General features: G+C 40.8%; 1 protein-coding gene across 1 annotated transcript in view; it reads right to left on the reverse strand.

Moving 5' to 3' along the window:
- The window catches only part of LOC139366541 (glutamate receptor ionotropic, kainate 3-like), a 115706-nt gene that overhangs the window by 43029 nt on the left and 48978 nt on the right, over positions 1-23699 (reverse strand). The window contains exons 2-4 of the mRNA XM_071104160.1: positions 2794-2967; positions 2133-2390; positions 1633-1814 (exon numbers count right to left, since the gene is read on the reverse strand). Coding sequence (XP_070960261.1) covers positions 1633-1814; positions 2133-2390; positions 2794-2967 — 614 coding nt within the window. The remainder of the gene's footprint in view (positions 1-1632; positions 1815-2132; positions 2391-2793; positions 2968-23699) is intronic.

The following is a 23699-nucleotide window of genomic DNA, read 5'->3' on the forward strand; positions in this document are numbered from 1 at the left end:
CAGAACGATTTTTTTTGTAAGACAACTTTATAATAATACAAGCCCAATTCCAGAATGTACAGTTGACGTCGGAAATGTACATACACTTAGGTTGGAGTCATTAAAACTCTTTTTTTAACCACACATTTCTTGTTAACAAACTATAGTTTTGGCAAGTTTGTGCATGACACAAGTAATTTTTCCAACAATTGTTTGAAGACTTATAATTCACTGTATCACAATTCCAGTGGGTCAGAGGTTTACATCCAATTAGTTGAGTGTGCCTTCAAACAGCTTGGAAAATTATGTCATGGCTTTAGAAGCTTCTGATAGGCTAATTGACATCATTTGAGTCAATTGGAGGTGCACCTGTGGATGTATTTCAAGGCCTACCTTCAAACTCAGTGCCTCTTTGCTTGACATCATGGGAAAATCTAAATAAATCAGCCAAAACTGTAGACCTACACAAGTCTAGTTCATCCTTGGGAGCAATTTCCAAATTCCTGAAGGTACCATGTTCATCTGTACAAACAATAGTACGCAAGTATAAACATCATGGGACCACGCAGCCGTCATACCGCTCAGGAAGAAGACGTGTTCTGTCTCCTAGAGATGAACGTACTTTGGTGCGAAAAGTGCAAATCAATCCCAGAACAACAGCAAAGGATCTTGGGCAGATGCTGGAGGAAAAAGGTACAAAAGTATCTATATCCACAGTAAAACGAGTCCTAGATCGACATAAACTGAAAGGCCGCTCAGCAAGGTAGAAGCCACTGCTCCAAACCCACCATAAAAAAGCCAGACTACGGTTTGCAACTGCACATGGGGGCAAAGATCATACTTTTTGGAGAAACATCCACTGGTCTGATGAAACAGAAATAGAACTGTTTGGCCATAATGACCATCGTAATGTATGGAGGAAAAAGGGGGAGGCTTGTAAGTCAAAGAACACCATCCCAACCGTGAAGCACGGGGGTGGCAGCATCATGTTGTGGGGGTGCTTTTGGTGCACTTCACAAAATAGATGGCATCATGAGAATTATGTGGATATTTTGAAGCAACAAATGGGTCTTCCAAATGGACAATGACCCCAAGCATACTTCCAAAGTTGTGGAAAATGGCTTAAGGACATCACAAAGCCCTGGCCTCAATCCCATAGGAAATTTGTGGGCAGAACTGAAAAAGCGTGTGCACGCAAGGAGGCCTACAAACCTGACTCAGTTACACCAGCTCTGTCAGGAGGAATTCACCGAACTTATTGTGGGAAGCTTGTGGAAGCCTACCCGAAACGTTTGACACAAGTTAAACAATTTAAAGGAAATGCTACCAAATACTAATTGACTGTATGTAAACTTCTGACCCACTGGGAATGTGATGAAAGAAATAAAAGCTGAAGTAAATCATTCTCTCTGCTATTATTCTGCCATTTCACATTCTTAAAATAAAGTGGTGATCCTAACTGACCTAAGACAGGGAATTTTTACTAGGATTAAAAGTCAGGAATTGTGAAACTGAGTTTAAATGTATTTGGCTAAGGTGTATGTAAACTTCCGACTTCAACTATATGTCAACGCAGAATATGAATTTGATATTGTCTATAGCTTCGATCAGTTAAATTATGTCAGCTCTGAACAGTGCCAGTGAGGCTCTCACCTGTTTAAGGATCTGTGCAGCCATTTCGTGGTTGCAGTCGAAGATAATGCGAAACTCCCGTCCTCTCTTCATCTCCTTGAGGAGAGGCCTGGTGTCCTCTCCGTCAAGAGGGAGCTGGCGAATCTTTAGCCTGATGTTATACCTGGAGGGGGCCATTATCAGTTCCTGTAGTCTAATAAGACCTTTAGGAAACAAACATCAGAAAGCTAACAGCCACGCACAACATCATTCAACTGTCAACACACACATATCAAAAACATTTAACAAAATTAATATTTTGCTTCTTGCAATTTAGTAGTTTGGTGGTTGATGTTACACATAACATTTCCCAGACAAAATGATCACAATTCAAAAGTATATACTGTAGAGTATTACAAATGCTTAGTTTCCAGAAAGCTTTGTATCGCTATGATTGGACTTAAGCTGATCTTCGTTAGTACTAAGATCAGCTTAACACCTCCCCCCCCTCCCCCCATCCCAATGGTTAGAAAACGTCATACCTGTACTGTCATCGTATACGACTGTGGCTGTTTTCCACTTGAGGAACTGCACCAAATCTAAGATGCCGTAACTGAGAGAAGAGTAATCGGGGTACAGGTTGGCGTAAAATGTGTCCCTGTTGTCCATAGGGTGATGTTTCCATCGCACCTGGATGTGTGGCACTTCCAACGCATTGCAGATGGACTGGACGGCGTTTGAGGACGAGCTATGTGAGGGCCCAAATATTGCCACTACACCTAAAGACAGTTGGTCACAGGCTAGAATGGCAAGAACAGAGGGAGAATTAACTCTCGGAAAGACACCACATCACGACGTTCAACAAGTGAGCTGAATAATGTATTTAGTGAATTATCAAAAATCTATATGGATAATGGTTTTGTCACCACAAAGAAAAATTGTTGTAAACTTCTATGTCTACTAGAATAAATCCTGGTTTCAGAGTGCAGTTAATGAAATAACATCAAACAAAATACCACTATTAAATCTATAACAGCCAAGTACTTTGAGTTAGACTAATGAAACAACTTGCCAGAAATACTTGCAATAAACCTTTAGGTTGGTTTGTTATGGTCTGCTGTCGTCCAATGGCCTTGCTTCCATCCTTTCCACTGTGTGGCCATTGGCCGCAGTCCCTGGGCAAACAAAGTGCATGTCACTCACCTTTTCTCGACGCTTCAAAACTGTCGTAGATATTAATCCTCTGTATGTCGTACGTTAACGTCGTGTTGGGCAATAAAGTCCTGTTTCTGTTGATGTTGTTCACTGCAAATTTAAAGGCAAGCTCCTCTGGGCTGACGAGCGGCACCGGTCCCTCTGTTTGCTCAAAAATCCCCCCTGAGAAAAAGGAGACACATTAGCTCAAGGCCAACTGGTCTGGAACACAGTTGTCTGAAACTACTGCCAAAATTCTTAAGGGGTTTTGCACTAAACACTGGCAGTGGACTAGATTGTGTACATTAGAGCCGGCATTAGATTTGCTCTGTAAACAGAGAGAAAGCCCCACTCCATTTCAGGGAATGCTGTGAATACCAACAGCAGCTTTGAAGTCTGCTGCAGTAATGGGAGAGAGTGAGGAGAGTGGAAAGGAGACAGAGAACATGGCTCCATCAGAACAGAAGCTCAGTTTCTTCTCTTCTCCATTGGTTCACTTTAAGTTCACATTAAAACACAGGTGGATCAGATAACTTGGTGTAGGTACTAGACTACTCAGGTATAATAGAAAATATTGAATTAAATCACTATTACTATCACTAAATTGAGCATGTTATATTTAGGGCCCTTGGTATTATAGAAATGCCATATTGTATCAGTTAGATATGAGGAGCATAACAAGTTTTCATGTACAACTAAATACGATCAGCTTTTGGAGGAAAAAGGGGGGGGGGGGGGCCTTGTAAGCCAAAGAACACCATTCCAACCGTGAAGCATGGGGTGGGGGTGTTTTGCTGCATTCGGGACTGGTGCACTTCACAACATAGATGGCATCATGAGGTGGATATATTGAAGCAACATCTCAAGACAGTCAGAAAGTTAAAGCTTGGTCGCAAATGAGTCTTCCAAATGGACAATGATCCAAACATACTTCCAAAGGTGTGGCAAAATGGCTTAAGAACAACAAAGTCAAGGTATTGGAGTGGCCCTGACCTCAATCCTATAGGAGATTTGTGGGCAGAACTGAAAAAGCGTGTGTGAGCAAGGAGGCCTACAAACCTGACTCAATTACACCAGCTCTGTCAGGACTTATTGTGGGAAGCTTGTGGTAGGCTACCCAAAAGGTTTGACCCAAGTTAAACAATTTAAAGGCAATGAATGCTACCAAATACTAATTGAGTGTATGTAAACTTCTGACCCACTGGGAACGTGATGAAAGAAATAATTCGCTCTGCTATTATTCTGACATCTCACATTCTTAAAATAGTGGTGATCCTAACTGACCTAAGACAAGCAGTTTTTACTAGGATTAAATGTCAGGAATCGTGAATAACTGAGTTTAAATGTATTTGGCTAAGGTGTATGTAAACCTCTGACTTCCACTGTAGACATGACAGTATCAGAGAGATTTGCTTCATGCTTAGCAGCACTGACAAGAGGCAAGAACTGGATGCACAATTCAAACACAAATGTCAATTGTACAATACAAAACAAGTCCATTTTAGTCTTAAGTGGAATATAACAACAATGTTATGTTTTCCCTCACCACAACAGGTGTCAGAATGATACATAAACCACATCAACAGTGTTACAGTGTTTTGCCTTTGACGTAAAAGTGGACACATATCTAGTATGGACCTGTGTGTCACGTTCCTGACAGGAGGAGGAGACCAAGGCGCAGCGTGATACGAATACATTCTTTATTTACACGAAGAACACCAAACAAAACGACCGTGACGCTATAAGATACGCGTGCTGACAGGCAACTACACACAAACATTAACCCACAAAACCAAAGTGGGAAATGGCAACCTAAATAGGATCCCCAATCAGAGACAACGATAAACAGCTGTCTCTGATTGGGAACCAACTTAGGCCACCATAGACCTAGACAAACCAAAACCCCATAGATATACAAAAACCCCTAGACGAGACAAAAACACACATACCACCCTCGTCACACCCTGACCTAACCAAAATAATAAAGAAAACAAAGATAACTAAGGTCAGGGCGTGACACTGTGTTTGCTGTTATTGATGCAGTGGTGTGGTGTGAAATGTTTTTTTAGGATCTGACCCTGTGTTTGTTTTACTGAATTTTATGGTATTTTACACATAAGCCTCACGAAGGCAGTCAGGACACGTACTATAGGCTTATATGTCAAACTTTTTTTTTTATAAGGTCATAGTTTAGGCTTGTGCTTTTTCTAACACACAGCTGTTCATTTATTTTATTTTGAGTGAACTATTGTAGCTTTTAAATGCAGCTGATTTACCAAAATGTGTACGAGAGCCAAATTATTAACTTAGGGACCTGCAATTAGGTGCCAGGCTACAACCCAATAGATTAATTAAGGGCCTTTGTGAGGCAGACTAAGAACAGTAAACATGTTAATCTGAGGATCACAAGAACAAATCCCAAATCTAAAGTTGCATCTCAGTTTGTGTTTACCCTCAGTCATAAATTGCATTACATTGCCTAACCGGGAGTGCTTATTTTCTGTGTAACTATCGTTCAATAATATACCCCTTTGTTTATTAGTGTGGATATTGTGGTATCAACACTGAGCTGCTTATTCCTCATTATTTGATGCGTCTGGAAATTCCTAACCCATTAAAGCCTAGGCATTGTGCTTCTGGCAGGATTGTGAAAAAGGATGATGCAAATTTCCCCAGATTTCTTCCCAAGGAGCAGGTCTCCCTGTTTATTAAATTTGTTAAAGTGCTTCTGAGCAATGCACATTTTATCCTCTTAACAGTCAAATTAGTATATACTCCAGCAATTACTTAATGTAGTAATCACATCCCCTTGGAATCAAAGGGGGTTTCACAGTCATAAATAGTGTATGGTGCCCGTATGAGGACAGCCTCAAAGTTACGTGACTGAGTGTTTGGGTTTTCTTCCATCGAAAGAGAGGAGGACCAAAATGCAGCGTGGTTATTTCAATTAATGTTTAATAAAAATAATAAACATGAACAATATAAAACAAGAAACATACCGTGAAACCCTAACCAGCCTATACTGGTGCAAACTAACACAGAGACAGGAACAATCACCCACGAAACACTCAAAGAATATGGCTGCCTAAATATGGTTCCCAATCAGAGACAACGATAAACACCTGCCTCTGATTGAGAACCACTTCAGGCAACCATAGACTTTTCTAGATAACCCCACTATACCGCAATCCCAATACCTACAAAAACCCCAAGACAAAACACACCACATAATTAACCCATGTCACACCCTGGCCTGACCAAAATAATAACACCAGGGCGTGACACTGAGGCTGTCCTAATATGGACATTGTAGTAGCGTAATGGGCTTGGCTTCTTCCGTTTCCACTGCAAATACAGTATTCATACCCCTTAACTTTTACCACATTTTTTTTGTTACCGCCTGAATTTAAAATTGATTAAATTAAGATTTTGTGTCACTGGTTTACAACGCATATACCCCATTATGTCCAAGTGGAATATTGTTTTTCAAAATGTTTACAACTTAATTACAAATTCAACGCTGAATTGTCTTGAGTCAATAAGTATTCAACCCTTCTGTTATGGCAAGCCTAAATAAGTTCAGAAGTAAAAGTGTGCTTAACAATACGTTGCATGGACTCACTCTGTGTGCAATAATGATGTTTAACATGATTCCTAAATTACTACCCCATCTCTGTACCACACACATAAAAGTCCCTCGGCTGAACAGTGAATTGCAAACACAGATTCAACCACAAAGACCAGGGCACCTATTGGTAGATGGGGTAAAAAAAAAGACATTGAATATCCCTTTGAGCATGATAAAGTTATCAATTACACTTTGGATCGTGTATCAATAGACACAGTCACTACAAAGATACAGGTGCCCGTCCTAACTCAGTTGCCAGAGAGGAAAGAAACCGCTCAGGGATTTCACCAATGATGATTTTAAAAGAGTTTTTAGAGTTGAATGGCTGTGATAGGAGGTAACTGAAGATGGATAAAATACATTGTAGTCACTCCACAATACTAACATAAATACAGAGTGAAAAGAAGGAAGCCTGTACAGAATAATTTCAAAATATCCATCCTGTTTGCAATATAAATCCACTTTGTCCTGAATTCAAAGCATTATGTTTGGGGCATATCCAACACAACACATCACTAAGTACCACCCTTCACATTTTCAAGCATGGTGGTGGCTGCATCATGTTATGGGCATGATTGTCATCGGCAAGGACTATGGATTTTTTTTATTATGAAAAGAAAGGGAATAGAGCTAAGCATAAGCCAAATCCTAGAGCAAAACTTGGTTCAGTCTGCTTTTCAACAGACAATGGGAGACAAATTCATACTTTTCAGCAGGACAATTACATAAAAGGCCAAATATACACGGGAGTTGCTTACCAAGAATGTTCCTGAGTGGCCTAGTTACAGTTTTAACTTAAATCAGCCTGAAAATGTATTGCAAGACTTGAATAATGGGAAATATTGTACAATACAGGTGTGGGCTTAGAGACTTACCCAGAAAGACACAGCTGTAAGCACTGATAAAGGTGATTCTAACATGAATTGACCCAGGGTGTTGAATACTTCTCTAATTAAGATATATTAGTGGTTTATTTTCCAATAATACAGTGGGGCAAAAAAGTATTTAGTCAGCCCCCAATTGTGCAAGTTCTCCCACTTAAAAAGATGAGAGAGGCCTGTAATTTTCATCATAGGTACACTTCAACTTCAACTAAAAATCCAGACAATCACATTGTAGGATTTTGAATGAATTTATTGGCAAATTATGGTGGAAAATAAGTATTTGGTCAATAACAAAAGTTTATCTCAATACTTTGTTAAATACCCTTTGTTGGCAATGACAGAGGTCAAACGTTTTCTGTAAGTCTTCACAAGGTTTTCACACACTGTTGCTGGTATTTTGGCCCATTCTTCCATGCAGATCTCCTCTAGAGCAGTGATGTTTTGGGGCTTTTGCTGGGCAACACGGACTTTCAACTCCCTCCAAAGATTTTCTATGGGTTTGAGATCTGGAGACTGGCTAGGCCACTCCAGGATCTTGAAATGCTTCTTACGAAGCCACTCCTTCGTTGCCCAGGCGGAGTGTTTGGGATCATTGTCATGCTGAAAGACCCAGCCACGTTTAATCTTCAATGCCCTTGCTGATGGTAGGCTTTGTTACTTTGGTCCCAGCTCTCTGCAGGTCATTCTCTAGGTCCCCCCGTGTGGTTCTGGGATTTTTGCTCACCGTTCTTGTGATCATTTTGATCCCACGGGGTGAGATCTTGCGTGGAGCCCCAGATCGAGGGAGATTATCAGTGGTCTTGTATGTCTTCCATTTCCTAATAATTGCTCCCACAGTTGATTTCTTCAAACCAAGCTGCTTACCTATTGCAGATTCAGTCTTCCCAGCCTGGTGCAGGTCTACAATTTTGTTTCTGGTGTCATTTGACAGCTCTTTGGTCTTGGCCATAGTGGAGTTTGGAGTGTGACTGTTTGAGGTTGTGGACAGGTGTCTTTTATACTGATAACAAGTTCAAACAGGTGCCATTAATACAGGTCACGAGTGGAGGACAGAGGAGCCTCTTAAAGAAGAAGTTACAGGTCTGTGAGAGCCAGAAATATTGCTTGTTTGTAGGTGACCAAATACTTATTTTCCACCATAATTTGCAAATAAATTCATTAAAAATCCTACAATGTGATTTTCTGGATTTTTTTTCTCATTTTGTCTGTCATAGTTGAAGTGTACCTATGATGAAAATTACAGGCCTCTCATCTTTTTTTAGAACTTGCACAATTGGTGGCTGACTAAATACTTTTTTGCCCCACTGTATATATTTTTTTATCCCACTTTGTATCGCAACAACATGTGGAAAACATCAAGGGGTGTGAATACTTTCTGAAGGCACTTGTAGCAGCAGAGGTCTGTGATTCCGTTGACCACTTGCAATGTCTTGTTGGGGGGTATCAGTAGGCCACAGGTGCTGATTCTGTCTCCAGGCAAAACACTGAAGTATTGAAGGGAAGGTATATTGATCGGAGCCAAGTTTTTGGAGCCTTATTTTGATACATGCACACTCATGTTTAAGTTTCGAGATATTCTCTAATTGGTGTTTTTAAATTAAAAATGATCATTATGGCCCAACAGTTCTATTTTTGTTTCATCAGACCAGAGGACGTTTCTCCAAAAAAGTACGATCTTTGTCCCTATGTGCAATTGCAAACCGAAGTCTGGCTTTATTATGGCGGGTTTGGAGCAGTGGCTTCTACCTTGTTGAGCGGCCTTTCAGGTTATATCAATATAGGACTTGTTTTACTGTGGATATAGATACTTTTGTACCTGTTTCATCCAGCATCTTCACAAGCTCCTTTGCTGTTGTTCTGGGATTGATTTGCACTTTTTGCACCAAAGTACTTCATCTCTAGGAGACAGAACGCTTCTCCTTCCTGAGCAGTATGACAGCTGTGTGGTCCCATGGTGTTTATACTTGCGTACTATTGTTTGTACAGATGAACGTGGTACCTTCAGGCATTTGGAAATTACTCCCAAGGATGAACTAGACTTGTGGAGGTCTACAAAAAAAATTCTGAGGTCTTGGCTGATTTATTTAGATTTTCCTTTGATGTCAAGCAAAGAGGCACTGAGTTTGAAGGTAGGCCTTGAAATACATCCACAGGTACACCACCAATTGACTCAAATTATGTCAATTAGCCTATCAGAAGCTTCTAAAGCCATGACATCATTTTCTGAAATTTTCCAAGCTATTTAAAGGCACAGTCAACTTAGTGTTTGTAAACTTCTGACCCACTGGAATTGTGATACAGTGAATTATAAGTGAAATAATCTGTCTGTAAACAATTGTTGGAAAAATTACTTCTGTCATGCACAAAGTAACAGACTTGCCAACACTATAGTTTGTTAAGAAGAAATGTGTGGAGTGGTTGAAAAATGAGTTTTAATCACTCCAACCTAAGTGTACGTAAACTTCCAACTTCAACTGTACATCTGTGTCATTCTGGGAACGTTCAATTCATTCCCTAGTTTTCCCAAAATGCTGGATCTGGGACTCTCAGAATCAGCAAGGAATTAAATGGACATCGGAATTTCCCAGAATTGATTGACATTTCCCAGAATGTATTGACCCTAGTCCTAAGGATTCCATTTGAGTATGTCTGATTTTTACCAAATCACAATGAATATTAGATGGGAACATTCAGATAAATTCGCATCTTAATTCTCTGTGTATCACATAAATAACACGTCTGTGGTCTTAAATATGTTTGTTGTTACGGTAGATCTAATTAGTAGTTTGGCTAGAGCAGAAAATCAGCTTGGAGTAAAATTGGGAGAAGAAATAGCAGGTCCACACTGTACAGGTTTCTCTATAAACCCTCCTTCCAATATAGCCTACCACACGTTGTGCTTGTTCACATTCACCATACTGCCAGACAGAACCATGCCAAGGCCTAAACAATGACACAATATAATTTTGCTCTTGGATAAAGGTATGCTAGCCCACTGAATTTCTGACTGGAGCTCCTTTGTACTTTTTTTCTCTGGTAGGATTCCCAATCTGCCTGTGAAAAGCTTCCCTGCTCCCTGGATCTGTGAAAGCACTTAGCGATACAATGAGAGAAAAGATGCAAGCAAACAATGACCATCACAAAGCACCTGTAAAACACTGTAGGTTTGGAAAATAGAACAAATTTGAGCTGTAATATGTTCCTCTTTAATGACATGTAACATATTTGGTGGCAGTGATGGGATCTGAGGGGAAAAAAAGTGCAACTCAAGTGCTGTTTAGAAATATGAAACACTTTGAGACATCAGAAAGCTTACATTTTTTAAACATACCCACAAATGCACATTGCACATTTGATTTTCATATCCAAATGAGAGTTAATTTTTAAATTGATTGCACAGTCGCTATTCTGTTTTTGTCAACTGCACCCATTCATCATCCAAATGCAAGCACTCGATCTCACTCAGTAATGTTTGAATGGTTTAATGATGCATTAACTACCCCTCAGAACCACTAATACCATAACAAACAAATGTTCCTGCTCACATCTATCCATCTGTTGGAATTAAGAGTTGTTCTACATTTGTATAGTAATCTGCACAAGTTGTCAATGTAACTGACCTTATATCAAACTCTTGGTTTCTATTTAAAGACCAAGTTAACCCACTGAGCCAAAGTCTAGGTATTAGCTCTGGGATCTATATAACACAAGACTTCAGATCAAAAAAAATAAAAAAGATTACTCAGTACACAACTTCAATTCCCCGAACCACCTCCACAAAATGTGGAAATGCATATCATTGGTTAGTCTTAAAACAATTACTTGACCATAATGATACCAGTTGACTAGACTATGGTTGAGGGCCACAGACACAGTTCTGATTGGCTAGGTTGGGTCATTACATTACTCTTATTGAAGTGGAAGACTGATTATTACATCGGTCATGAAATGGATACTGAAAGGTGTAAGTCTTTGGATTGGAATGACCATAAAAGGACAGATTTTCACTCATGAGATGAAATCATGTTTAACTTCTCACTGTCTTCACTGTCTATACCCTGATTCTGCAAGAGCACTCAAATTAATGCTTTGTAATGGGTGACAGTTTTACAAAGCATCTTATATCATCGTATACATTTAATTTATCCCCATATAATCTTTAAGTCCATAATGAGAAAAGGGGTTTTAATTAAGATAGACCACCTTTTTTTGACTCGGTCTATATTGAATATACATCTAACTCTATCAAAGCTGAGAGACATCCATATTTATTTGATAAAAAAAATAAAAATAGATTGTCACATACACCGGATAGGTGCAGTGAATTGTGTTGCTTTACAGGGTCAGCCATAGTAGTATGGCGCAGGGTTAAGTGCCTCGCTCAAGGGCACATCGACAGATTTTTCACAATGTCGGCTCGGGTATTCGAAACAACAACCTTTAAGTTACTGGCCCAACACTCTAACCGATAGTAATACTCTTGCAACCTTATAATGTTGTGATATCTCCTTCGTCACAGGCCTGTCAGGTAACAACACATTTGTGAAATCTAATTTTATGCTCAAGTGGTTCTGCTTCTGCAATTTATCGCAGCTATCGCTTTCTCCCTCTTCTCCTTCTTTTCTCCTCCTCTCTCGCCACCCTCTCTCACTTTCTCCCTCCCTCTATTTCCCAGCTTAGCGTGGCTGTGTTTTGATCTCATTATCGTTCTCAAACATCCACACCGGATAATCTGTCAAGGGCAGCAGCCTCCACTCTGCTTCACATAGGGTACCTCCGAATTATGAGGATAAGGGGCGTGCTTTCAGTAGGACCCGGACTGAAGTAATTTTGAAAGAGAGCAGCCCAGAGCAGTCAAAAACCTGTTTTTACTGTGTATTATATATATTTCCACACTATGAGGTTGGAATAATATTGTGGAAATTATGAGTGTATGGATCATCAACTAGATTCAGCCACGGGCCGACTTTTTCTGGAGCGGATGGTCGGGCGGCCGTGGTCAGGGGGCCGCAACATAATAACAAATAATTAATAGACTGCAATTGGACCGCAAGAAGCCCAAATAGATGTTTGACTAAAACATAATAATTTCAAACCTTGCTTACATTTGTATACACTTGGAACTGATTTTCTTTTTACTGTCGTTTATGTCCAACATGCTCAGAAAACAACCTGCCACCTGGGGAACCCTGTTTTAGTGTAAGAGCAGTTTGAAAAGACTGCCTGAAATTTCAGCTTGTCCTGGTGGGATGGAGTTTTGGCCTGCCTAGTGAGATTACAATGTGGTAAATTAGTTAATAGACCAATAGAAAGAGGGATCAAAATCTTTCTGCAAATAACAGCAAATGTTCTGTTTTCCCCTCCCCACTCAGAACACAGCTTTTATGAAAGATAACACAAAGAACTGCAAACGTGTTTAATGCTCTCCACTTTCTGGATGACCGAGTTTTGAAGTCAGCGGGATGCCTGGTAGAAGCAGAGTATGATAGCTAAGGAGATGGATAAATTCTGGCATTTGATTACAAATATGCAGAGGGAGTCGAAAAAAGAATACACAGAAAAAACACACACTAAAATTCTCCGGTAGAATGCCCTGCTTTAATTTTGTCACATTCAAAACAGTATGCTAAAATGAATACAGTTAAGACGTTGTCAGCTATATGATATGGTCGGATGGTCAGAACGGATGGGTTTATTGGTGTTAAAATACAACAGTTATGCTATTTTGGACGACCAGGCTGCTGATGTCATGCAGCTTGTTGTTTTTGTGTTTACACTTTTTCATAACGACATTGACAAGTTTGATGTCGGATGACAATACAATGTTCATGATGTCACTGCGACAACTGTCTACAGACATGTCGATAGATGTAGTATAAACCAGCTTAAGTCTTGAAATCTTTGGTTGTTTAGCACATGGCCTCAGATAGGTAGGGCTAAGGCTTAATAGGGTGTGAACGATGCTGAGTGGTTGTAGACAAAGCATTTTCTCAAAAGTGGGGTTACAAGTTTATCAATTTACAAAGCAGTATTACTTTCCCATTGTTTCTCAACTGTAGTGTGTGATATATCATGTTCTAGTCTCTACTTTTATCCAATGTAAAAAACTCAATTTCAAATTTTGCTACATAAGTCTGAATTGAGCCGGTCGGTCACAAATGTCTGAGGCCGGAGCTTCATAATTTAGGGAGCGGTAGAAATGTACATAATTGTTACCCAGGGGAAAATGGGGGAGGGTCATGCTTTTTCAATTTCAGTCAGAAGGAGGCTTTATTCTTTATTTCTTTAGTCCAGGGGAGGTAATTTGCAATTGATTAAATGTCATATTGCTCAGGGTTTGAGAATTAGTTGCTTATTATAGTACAGTCGTGGCCAAAAGTTTTGAGAATGACACAAATATACATTTTCACAAAATCTGCTGCCTCAGTGTCTTTAGATATTTTTTGACAGATGTTACTATGGAATACTGAAGTATAATTACAAGCATTTCATAAGTGTCAAAGGCTTTTATTGACAATTACATGAAGTTGATGCAAAGAGTCAATATTTGCAGTGAGAACCTTCTTTTTCAAAACCTCTGCAATCCGAACTAGCATGCTGTCAATTAACTTCTGGGCCACATCCTGACTGATGGCAGCCCATTCTTGCATAATCAATGCTTGGAGTTTGTCAGAATTTGTTTTTGTTTGTCCACCCGCCTCTTGAGGATTCCTGGCCATGGACCCAAAATATCGATGTTTTGTTCCCCAAGCCACTGAGTTATCCCTTTTGCCTTATGGCAAGGTGCTCCATCATGCTGGAAAAGGCATTGTTCGTCACCAAACTGTTCCTGGATGGTTGGGAGAAGTTGCTCTCGGAGGACGTGTTGGTACCATTCTTTATTCATGGCTGTGTTCTTAGGCAAAATTGTGAGTGAGCCCACTCCCTTGGCTGAGAAGCAACCCCACACAGGAATGGTCTCAGGAAGCTTTACTGTTGGCATGACACAGGACTGATGGTAGCACTCACCTTGTCTTCTCCAGACAAGCTTTTTTCCGGATGCCCCAAACAATCGGAAAGGGCATTCATCAGAGAAAATACATTTACTCCAGTCCTCATCAGTCCAATCCCTGTACCTTTTGCAGAATATCAGTCTGTCCCTGATGTTTCTCATGGAGAGAAGTGGCTTCTTTGCTGCCCTTCTTGACACCAGGCCATCCTCCAAAAGTCTTCGCCTCACTGTGCGTGCAGATGCACTCACACCTGCCTGCTGCCATTCCTGAGCAAGCTCTGTACTGGTGGTGCCCCGATCCCGCAGCTGAATCAACTTTAGGAGACGGTCCTGGCACTTGCTGGACTTTCTTGGACGCCCTGAAGCCTTCTTCACAACAATTGAACCGCTCTCCTTGATGATCCGATAAATGGTTGATTTAGGTGCAATCTTACTGGCAGCAATATCCTTGCCTGTGAAGCCCTTTTTGTGCAAAGCAATGATGACGGCACGTGTTTCCTTGCAGGTAAGCATGGTTGACAGAGGAAGAGCAATGATTCCAAGCACCAGCCTCATTTTGAAGCTTCCAGTCTGTTATTCGAACTCAATCAGCATGACAAAGTGATCTCCAGCCTTGTCCTCGTCAACACTCACACCTGTGTTAACGAGAGAATTACTGACATGATGTCAGCTGGTCCTTTTGTGGCAGGGCTTAAATGCAGTGGACATGTTTTTTGGGGATTCAGTTCATTTGCTAGGCAAAGAGGGACTTTGCAATGAATTGCAATTCATCTGATCAGTCTTCGTATATGCAAATTGCCATCATACAAACTGAGGCAGCAGACTGTGAAAATTAATATTTGTGTCATTCTCAAAACGTTTGGCCACGACTGTATCTTGATGTATGCCCAATGATGCCACTCATCCCTGATTCTCTGCTGGCCGCACAATATCAAGTGCACCTAGTGTGGTCTCAGTAAAATGATCCAAAGCCTATACTATAGGCTATAGGCCTAGGCTTTATGAAGAGCATGCTTAGAGAAGCGCAGGGCAAAGTTCTATTTTAAGAAAAGGTACTTCCTTACAGAATTTTTGCGTGGCTGGGATGGTGTATATAAAACTAGGCTACACTGCATTACACAGTCATCCTGGCCTGCACTGCTCTTGCTGATGTAAACCTTTTGTGCTGCCTAAGGTGCCACCTCAGGAGGCGAGTCAAAGGCTTCAATTTTTTTTTTTAATTTATCAACATTTTTTAATATCTATGAGTGCGGACTAGACCTACTGATGTCCTGTTCAATTTGCGAGGGAGAAGGTGAAGATGAGAAGGAGGACCAGAGGTAAACTTGCTACTGCTATAATTGATTTTAATAAAACAATATGTTTCGTTGCCCAAAATTAAGTTATTAATCAGAGTTATATACCTCACAATTAGCCATTTTCGAGTAACTATGAAGCAGCAGCTGTGGAGATGGACAGCGCATGGGTGCTGAAAAGTAGGCAAATTTGAGAAGGCTTAATTAATTGAAAGAGTTAGCATTTTAAGTTGGTTTTAGGCTACTAACAACAAGAGGGCTTTGTGTTGGAGCATATTTCTTCCAATTAACCAAATTAAAGGTAGGCCTACCTGTTTAACAGATTCAATTATAGTCTACTATCCATACATTTTGTCAGCCAGTTGCTTCAGTCACCAAGCACCCTTTAAATATCTCAGTGTCAGTGAAGAGCTTGGTGTGTTAAGACCAAATAGGGCTATCTTATGTATTTCACCCCCAAATCTTTCATCAAGGCAAATGGTGGCTACTTTGAAGAATATAAAATATAAAATACATGTTGATTTGTTTAACACTATTTTGGTTACTACATGATTCCCACTGTGTTAGTTATTTCATGGTTTTGTTGTCTTCACTATTATTCTACAAAAATGAATGAGTAGGTGTTCTAAACCTTTTGCCCGGTAGAGTATATATTATTTATATATTTATATTTATCAGAATTTTACATACACTTAGGTTGGAGTCATTAAAATTTGTTTTTCAACCACTCCACAAATTTCTTGTTAACAAACTATAGTTATGGCAAGTCGGTTAGGACATCTACTTTGTGCATGACACAAGTAATTTTTCCAACAATTGTTTGAAGACAGATTATTTCACTTATAATTCACTGTATCACAATTCCAGTGGGTCAGAGGTTTACATCCACTAAGTTGACTGTGCCTTTAAACAGCTTGGAAAATTACAGAAAATTATGTCACGGCTTTAGAAGCTTCTGATAGGCTAATTGATATCATTTGAGTCAATTGGTGGTGTACCTGTGGATGTATTTCAAGGCCTACCTTCAAACTCAGTGCCTCTTTCCTTGACATCAAAGGAAAATCAAAAGAAATCAGCCAAGACCTAAAAAAAAATGTAGACCTACACAAGTCTGGTTCATCCTTGGGAGCAATTTCCAAACACCTGAAGGTACCATGTTCATCTGTACAAAAAATAGTACGCAAGTGTAAACATCATGGGACAACACAGCCGTCATACTGCTCAGGATGGAGACACGTTCTGGCTGCTAAAGATGAACATACTTTGGTGCAAAAAGTGCAAATCAATCCCAGAACAACAGCAAAGGACCTTGTGCAGATGCTGGAGGAAACAGGTACAAACGTTTCTATATCCACAGTAAAACGAGTCCTATATCGACATAACCTGAAAGGCCGCTCAGCAAGGAAGATGTCACTGCTCCAAAACAGCCATAAAAAATCCAGACTACGGTTTGCAACTGCACATGTGGACAAAGATTGTACTTTTTGGAAAAATGTCCTCTGGTCTGATGAAACAGAAATATAACTGTTTGGTCATGTTTGGAGGAAAAAAGGGGAGGCTTGCAAGCCGAAGAACACCATCCCAACCGTGAAGCACGGGGGTGGCAGCATCATGTTGTGGGGGTGCTTTGCTGCAGGAGGGACTGGTACACTTCACAAAACAGATGGCATAATGAGGAATAAAAATTATGTGGATATATTGAAGCAACATCTCAAGACATCAGTCAGAAAGTTAAAGCTTGGTCGCAAATGGGTCTTCCAAATGAACAATGACCCCAAGCATACTTCCAAAGTTGTGGCAAATGGCTTAAGGACAACAAAGTCAAGGTATTGGAATGACCATCACAAAGCCCTGACCTCAATCCCATAGGAAATTTGTGGGCAGAACTTAAAAAGCGTGTGCGAGCAAGGAGGCCTACAAACCTGACTCAGTTACATCAGCTCTGTCAGGAGGAATGGGCCAAACTTACTGTGGGAAGTTGTCAAAACTATAGTTTAACAAGAAATTTGTGGAGTGGTTGAAAAACAAGTTTTAATGACTCCACCTTAATTGTATGTAAACTTCCGACTTCAACTATATATATATATATATATATATATATATATTATTCTAACTCTCAACAGTAAGATGAGACCCAGACTGAGTTAAATATATTTACTACTGCTCAAAAGTTTGGGGTCACTTAGAAATGTCATTTTTTCCATGAAAACACATGAAATGAGTTGCAAAATGAATAGGAAATATAGTCAAGACGCTGACAAGGTTATAAATAAGGATTTTTAATTGAAATAATAAGTGTCCTTCAAACGTCAACTTTTGCCAAAGAATCCTCCATTTGCAGCAATTACAGCCTTGCAGACAGACCTTTGGCATTCTTGTCAATTTGTAATCTGAAGAGATTTCACCCCATGCTCCTGAAGCACCTCTAACAAGTTGGATTGGCTTGATGGGCACTTCTTACGTACCATACGGTCAAGCTGCTCCCTCAACAGCTCAATAGGGTTGAGATCCGTTGACTGTGCTGGCCACTCCATTATAGACAGAATAACAGCTGACTGCTTGCCTAAATAGTTATTGCATAGTTTGAAGCTGTGCTTTGGTTTGTCCTGCTGTAGTAGGAAATTGGCTCCAATTAAGTGCAGTCCACAGGATATGGCATAGAGTTGCAAAATGGAGTGATAGCCTTCCATCTTCAAGATCCCTTTTACCCTGCACAAATATCCCACTTTACCACCACCAAAGCACCCCAAGACCATCACATTGCCTCCACCATGCTTGACAGATGGCGTCAAGCACTCCTCCAGTATCTTAAAAAAAATGTCTGTGTCTCAAACTTAGATTTGTCTGTCCATAACACTTTTTTCCAATCTTCTTCTGTCCAGTGTCTGTGTTCTTTTGCCCATTCTGAGATATGGCTTTTTCTTTGCAACTCAGCTTAGAAGGCCTGCATCCCGGAGTTGCCTCTTCACTGTTGACGTTGAGACTGGTGTTTTGCAGGTACTATTTAATGAAGCTGCCATTTGAGGACTTGTGAGGCATCTGTTTCTCAAACTAGACGCTCTAATGTACTTGTCCTCTTGCTCAGTTGTGCACCGGGACCTCCCACTCCACTTTCTATTCTGGTTAGGGCCAGTCTGCGCAGGGAGTAGTAACACGGCGTTGTACCAGATCTGCAATTTCTTGCATTGAATAGACTTCATTTCTTAGAACAAGAATAGACTGAAGAAAGATATTTGTTTCAGGCCATTTTGAGCCTGTAATCGAACCCACAAATGCTGATTCTCCAGATACTCAACTAGTCTAAAGAAGGCCAGTTTTATTGCTTCTTTTTCAGCTGTGCTAACATAATTTCAAAAGGGTTTTCTAATAATCAATTAGCCTTTTAAAATAATAAACTTGGATTATCTAACACAACGTGGCATTGGAACACAGGAGTGATGGTTTCTGATAATGGGCCTCTGTATGCCTATGTAGATATTCCATAAAAAAATCTGCCGTTTCCAGCTACAACAGTCATTTTCAACATTAACAATGTCCACACTGTATTTCTGATCAATTTGATGTTATTTTAATGGACAAAAAATGTGCTTTTCTTTCAAAAACAAGGACAGTTCTAAGTGACCCCAAACTTTTGAACAGTAGTGTGTGTGTGTGTATGTATATATAATAGAATACAAAAGGTGCAATTTCGAAATGTGGTTGTGCATCAACAGTCACTCAATTAGCCCATGTCAGCAAAGCATTTTTCGATAGATTGATAAATGAGTCTCCCGGCCAGGTATCTAAACTTGTAGTAAGCATGGTCAAATTACCGACCAGGGTGGGGCCCATTGATCATCAGTTATCATACAAAAAGCTGCAAACATTTGCCTCCACCCTATGGCAAGATGTGTAGAATTGTAGGAAATTAGATCTGGGTACGCAGACCCACGAGCCACTGCAGCCCCTCATGATGAGTTCTGGTTTTTTTTTGGCCCCCAGCCCTGATATAATCGATCTATTTATTTATTTTTATTTTACCTTTATTTAACTAGGCAAGTCAGTTAAGAACAAATTCTTATTTTCAATGACGGCCTAGGAACAGTGGGTTAACTGCCTGTTCAGGGGCAGAACGACAGATTTGTACCTTGTCAGCTCGGGGATTTGAACTTGCAATTTTCCGGTTACTAGCCCAACACTCTAACCACTAGACAGACGCTTTAGTCCTCAAGAATCAAGCTTTAAAATGGCGGGGAAAGACGTGACTCTGAATATCGGACATCTTTGGATTGTCTTTAAGACATAAGAGATTTTAAAAATGACTTTGCTTGGGAAGCAATGTGTGATTCTGTCACTGTCAATTGATTCTAACATTCCACATTAAAACAGGCTATTAACCCTTCGACCGGTGTTCTGGTCAAATTGGAACGATTTACAAGTTCTCTGAAAAATGTAGTTACTTTAATCTGATTGTCATAAATTTCCATGACTTTGTCCACACAGGGCATCTGAACACAAAAAATACATTTGGATGATTTTCATGACATTTTGTGTGTTTTATTTAACTTTTGTACACCTGTTGTGTTCCCGGTCAAAAAATGACCGGTCATTAGAAATGTCTGGGTAAGACTACAATTTGTGTATAAAATTGAGTTCAGGCACATTCCCACTCATCAGATGGACACATTTCCTCCCCCAGACCCCACATGCATGTGTGTTTGAACACACACACACACACCTCACTCCCCTTCTTGGCTCCCATGGCAACCCCCAATAGAATCTTTCCCCCATGGGAACTATACCTGTTGGCATTCTCACAAACAATCGCAACATTTTTTCAATAATATATAGAACTTTTCTCACAGCTCTGGTATATAAAGCTTTTTTGAGGCCTTGCTCACAATTCATTCTGTGGCAGCACAATGACCAAACAATATCCCGTATGTGAGGCTCTTGATCATATCTTTGATCATGACACTGGTGAGGAAGAAAGAGGCCAGCAAAAATGACAGTGAAGATGCATTAGCGGAGGAAGTGTCAGAAGTTGAAGACAACACAGAATATGATCCAGACCAAGAGACAACCGATGCGGAACAATCCAGTGATGAGGAAGAGGGCCCTGCTGAGGATGTTGTTACATTCCAGCCAAAGAATGGGATTTTGTCCTGGTCTTCATCCCCATCTGAGAGGAGAGTTGTCGGCTGAAAATGTTATCAGGATGACCCCAGGGCCAACGAGATACGCCATATCCCGGGTTGATCACATAAAATCCTGCCACTATTTAAAAATTTGAAATGGTTTCAAAACAAATGTCCTTGTTGAACTTTGACACAAAGTAGTCTATGATATATAGCACAATATGTTTCATCTGAGTATTTGTTACAGTCAAAATAATCCATACATTATGCTTTTTTAACTCAAAAACGAGTTGTATGAGCTCAGGTAATGTACACAAGAACTTCAAATCAAATGTTATTGGTCATATGCACATGGTTAGCAGATGTTAATGCGAGCGTAGTGAAATGCTTGTGCTTCTAGTTCCAACAGTGCAGTAAAACAATTCACAACAACTACCTAATACACACAAATCTGAAGGGGTGAATGAGAAAATGTACATATAAATATATGTATGAGCGATGGCCGAGCGGCATAGGCAAGGTCCAGTAGATGGTATAAAATGCAGTATATACATGTGATATGACTAATGTAAGATATGCAAACATTATTAAAGTGGCATTGCTTAAAGTGACTAGGGATCCATTTATCAATGTGTCCAGTGATTGGTTCTCAATACAGTAAATACATGTGATATGAGTAATGTAAGATATGTAGACATGATTAAAGTGGCATTACTTAGAGTGGCATTGTTTAAAGTGACTAGTGATCCATTCATTAAAGTGTCCAGTGATTGGGTCTCAATGTGGGCAGCAGCCTCTCTGAGTTAGTGATTGCTGTTAACAGACTAATGGCCTTGAGATAGAAGCTGTTTCTCAATCTCTCGGTCCCAGCTTTGATGCACCTGTACTGACCTCGCCTTCTGGATGATAGCGGTGTGAACAGGCAGTGGCTCTGTGATTGTTGTCCTTGATGATCTTTTTGGCCTTCCTGTGACATCGGGTGCTGTAGGTGTCATGGAGGGCAGGTAGTTTGCCTCCGGTGATGCGTTGTGCAGACCGCACCACCCTCTGGAGAGCCTTGCAGTTGCCATACCAGGCTGTGATACAGCCCAACAGGATTCTCTCGATTGTGCATCTGTAAAAGTTTGTCAGGGTTTTGGGTGACAAGCCAAATTTCTTCAGCCTCCTGAGGTTGAAGAGGCGCTGTTGTGTCTTCTTCACCACACTGTCTGTGTGGGTGGACCATTTCAGTTTGTCTGTGATGTGTACACCATGGAACTTAAAACTTTCCACCTTCTCCACTGTTGACCCTTCGATGTGGATGGGGGGTGCTCCCTCTGCTGTTTCCTGAAGTCCACGATCATCTCCTTTGTTTTGTTGACATTGAGTGAGAGGTTGTTTTCCTGACACCACACTCCGAGTGCCCTCACCTCCTCCCTGTAGGCTGTCTCGTCGTTGTTGGTGATCTTCACCCGCTACTGTTGTGTCGTCTGCGGTCATGGCCACGCAGTCGTGGATGAAAAGGGAGTACAGGAGAGGGCTGAGCACACACCCTTGTGTTGAGGGTCAGTGAAGTGGGTATGTTGTTCCCTACCTTCACCAGCTGGGGGTGGCCCGTCAGAAAGTCCAGGACACAGTTGCACAGGGAGGGGTTGAGACCCAGGGCCTGAGGCTTGATGATGAGCTTGGAGGGTACTATGGTGTTGAATGCTGAGCTGTAGTCAATGAGCAGCATTCTTACATAAGTAATATTTTTGTCCAGATGGGATAGGGCAGAGTGCAGTGCGATGGCGATTGCGTCATCTGTGGAACTGTTGGGGTGGTATGCAAACTGAAGTGGGTCGAGGGTGGCCGGTAAGTTGGCGGTGATATGATCCTTGACTAGCTTCTCAAAGCACTTCATGATGACAGAAGTGAGTGCTAGTCATTTCATTGAGTTATCTTTGCCTTCTTGGGTACAGGAACAATAGTAGCCATCTTGAAGCATATGGGGACAACAGACTGGGACAGGGAGCGATTTAATGTGTCCGTAAACACACCAGCCAGCTGCTCTGCGCATGCTCTGGCGCGGCTAGGGATGCCGCCTGGGCCAGTAGCTTTGCTAGGGTTAACAAGTTTAAATGTTTTACTCACGTCAGCCACTGAGAAGGAGAGGGGGGAGGGCGCAGTCTTTGTTAGCGAGCCACGACGGTGGCACTGTACTATCCTCAAAACGGGGAAAGAAGGTGTTTAGTTTGTCTGGAAGCATGACGTCGGTATCCGAGACGTGGCTGTTTTTTTTGTAGTCTGTGATTTCCTGTAGACCCTGCCACATACATTTTTCTACTGTATTATTGACTGTATGTTTGTTTTACTCCATGTGTAACTCTGTGTTGTTGTACGTGTCAAACTGCTTTGCTTTATCTTGGCCAGGTCGCAATTGTAAATGATATTTGCTTACCTGGTTAAATAAAGGTGAAATATATATATTTTTTAAATAAGCATACGTCTTGTGTCTGAGCCGTTGAATTGCAACTCCACCTTGTCCCTGTACCTGCAGTTTACTTGTTTGATTTCCTTGCGGAGGGAATAACTGCACTGTTTATATTCATTCACATCACCAGACCTTTTTCCATGGTTAAATGCGGTGGATCGCGCTTTCAGTTTATCTTGAATGCCGCCATCCATCCACGGTTTTTGGTTAGGGTAGATTTTAATAGTCACAATGGGTACGACATCGCCAATGCGCTTATTTTTAAACGCACTCACAGAGTCAGCGTATAGATCAATGTCGTTCTCTGAGGCTGACTGGAACATTTTCCAGTCCACGTGAGCAAAACGATCTTGGAGCATGGCTTCCGATTGGTCAGACCAGCATTGAATGGTTCTCGTCACTGGTACATCCTGTTCGAGTTACTGCCTATTAGCCGGGACCCGCAAGATGTTGTCGTGGTCAGATTTGCTGAAGGGAGGGCGGGGGAGGGCTTTGTATGCATCGTGGAAGTTTGAGTAGCAGTGTCGAGAGTGCAATCAATATGCTGA

This window comes from Oncorhynchus clarkii, chromosome 2, assembly GCF_045791955.1.
Source record: "Oncorhynchus clarkii lewisi isolate Uvic-CL-2024 chromosome 2, UVic_Ocla_1.0, whole genome shotgun sequence".
In the NCBI taxonomy this organism is placed as follows: Eukaryota; Metazoa; Chordata; class Actinopteri; order Salmoniformes; family Salmonidae; genus Oncorhynchus; species Oncorhynchus clarkii.